This window comes from Haliaeetus leucocephalus, unplaced genomic scaffold (genome assembly GCF_000737465.1).
Source record: "Haliaeetus leucocephalus isolate CR32 unplaced genomic scaffold, Haliaeetus_leucocephalus-4.0 Scaffold339, whole genome shotgun sequence".
Taxonomy (NCBI): domain Eukaryota; kingdom Metazoa; phylum Chordata; class Aves; order Accipitriformes; family Accipitridae; genus Haliaeetus; species Haliaeetus leucocephalus.
The window spans coordinates 7,826,038-7,826,473 of NW_010972775.1; the positions used below are offsets into that span (position 1 = coordinate 7,826,038).

Consider the following 436-nt stretch of genomic DNA (forward strand, 5'->3'; position numbering starts at 1 on the left):
GCCAACCTCTCGCGGGGAGGTCCCGGGACCAGGTGAGCCGCAGCGCGCCTGCGCCGCGCCTCCAGGTCGGCCGCGGCCTCCATCCGGGTACTCGGCGGCCCGGCGGGGGGGGGGGGGGGGGTTTCATTGTGCGTGCAGCTGCCGCGCTTAGTCGCTCTAAAATGGCCGCCGCCGCCCCGTCTCCCGCCGCCGCGGGGACTCCCGCGGCACCCGCCGCGCAGGCGGCGGTGGCGCTGCCCCCCACCGAGAGCAAGAAGATCACCGACCTGCGGGTCATCGACCTCAAGTCGGAACTGAAGCGGCGCAACCTGGACATCACCGGGGTGAAGACCGTGCTCATCTCCCGGCTCAAGCAGGTGAGGGGCCGGCACAGGCCGCGGGGGCCGGCTCGGACCTGCCCGCCCCGACCCGGCCCGACCCGTCGAGGGGCCCGGTC

General features: G+C 75.5%; 1 protein-coding gene across 1 annotated transcript in view; it reads left to right on the forward strand.

The window, feature by feature from the left end:
* The first annotated feature begins 161 nt into the window (after positions 1 to 161).
* The window catches only part of SLTM (SAFB-like, transcription modulator), a 27,184-nt gene continuing 26,909 nt past the window's right edge, over positions 162 to 436 (forward strand). The window contains exon 1 of the mRNA XM_010572270.1: positions 162 to 356. Within this exon, the coding sequence (XP_010570572.1) occupies positions 162 to 356 (195 nt within the window). The remainder of the gene's footprint in view (positions 357 to 436) is intronic.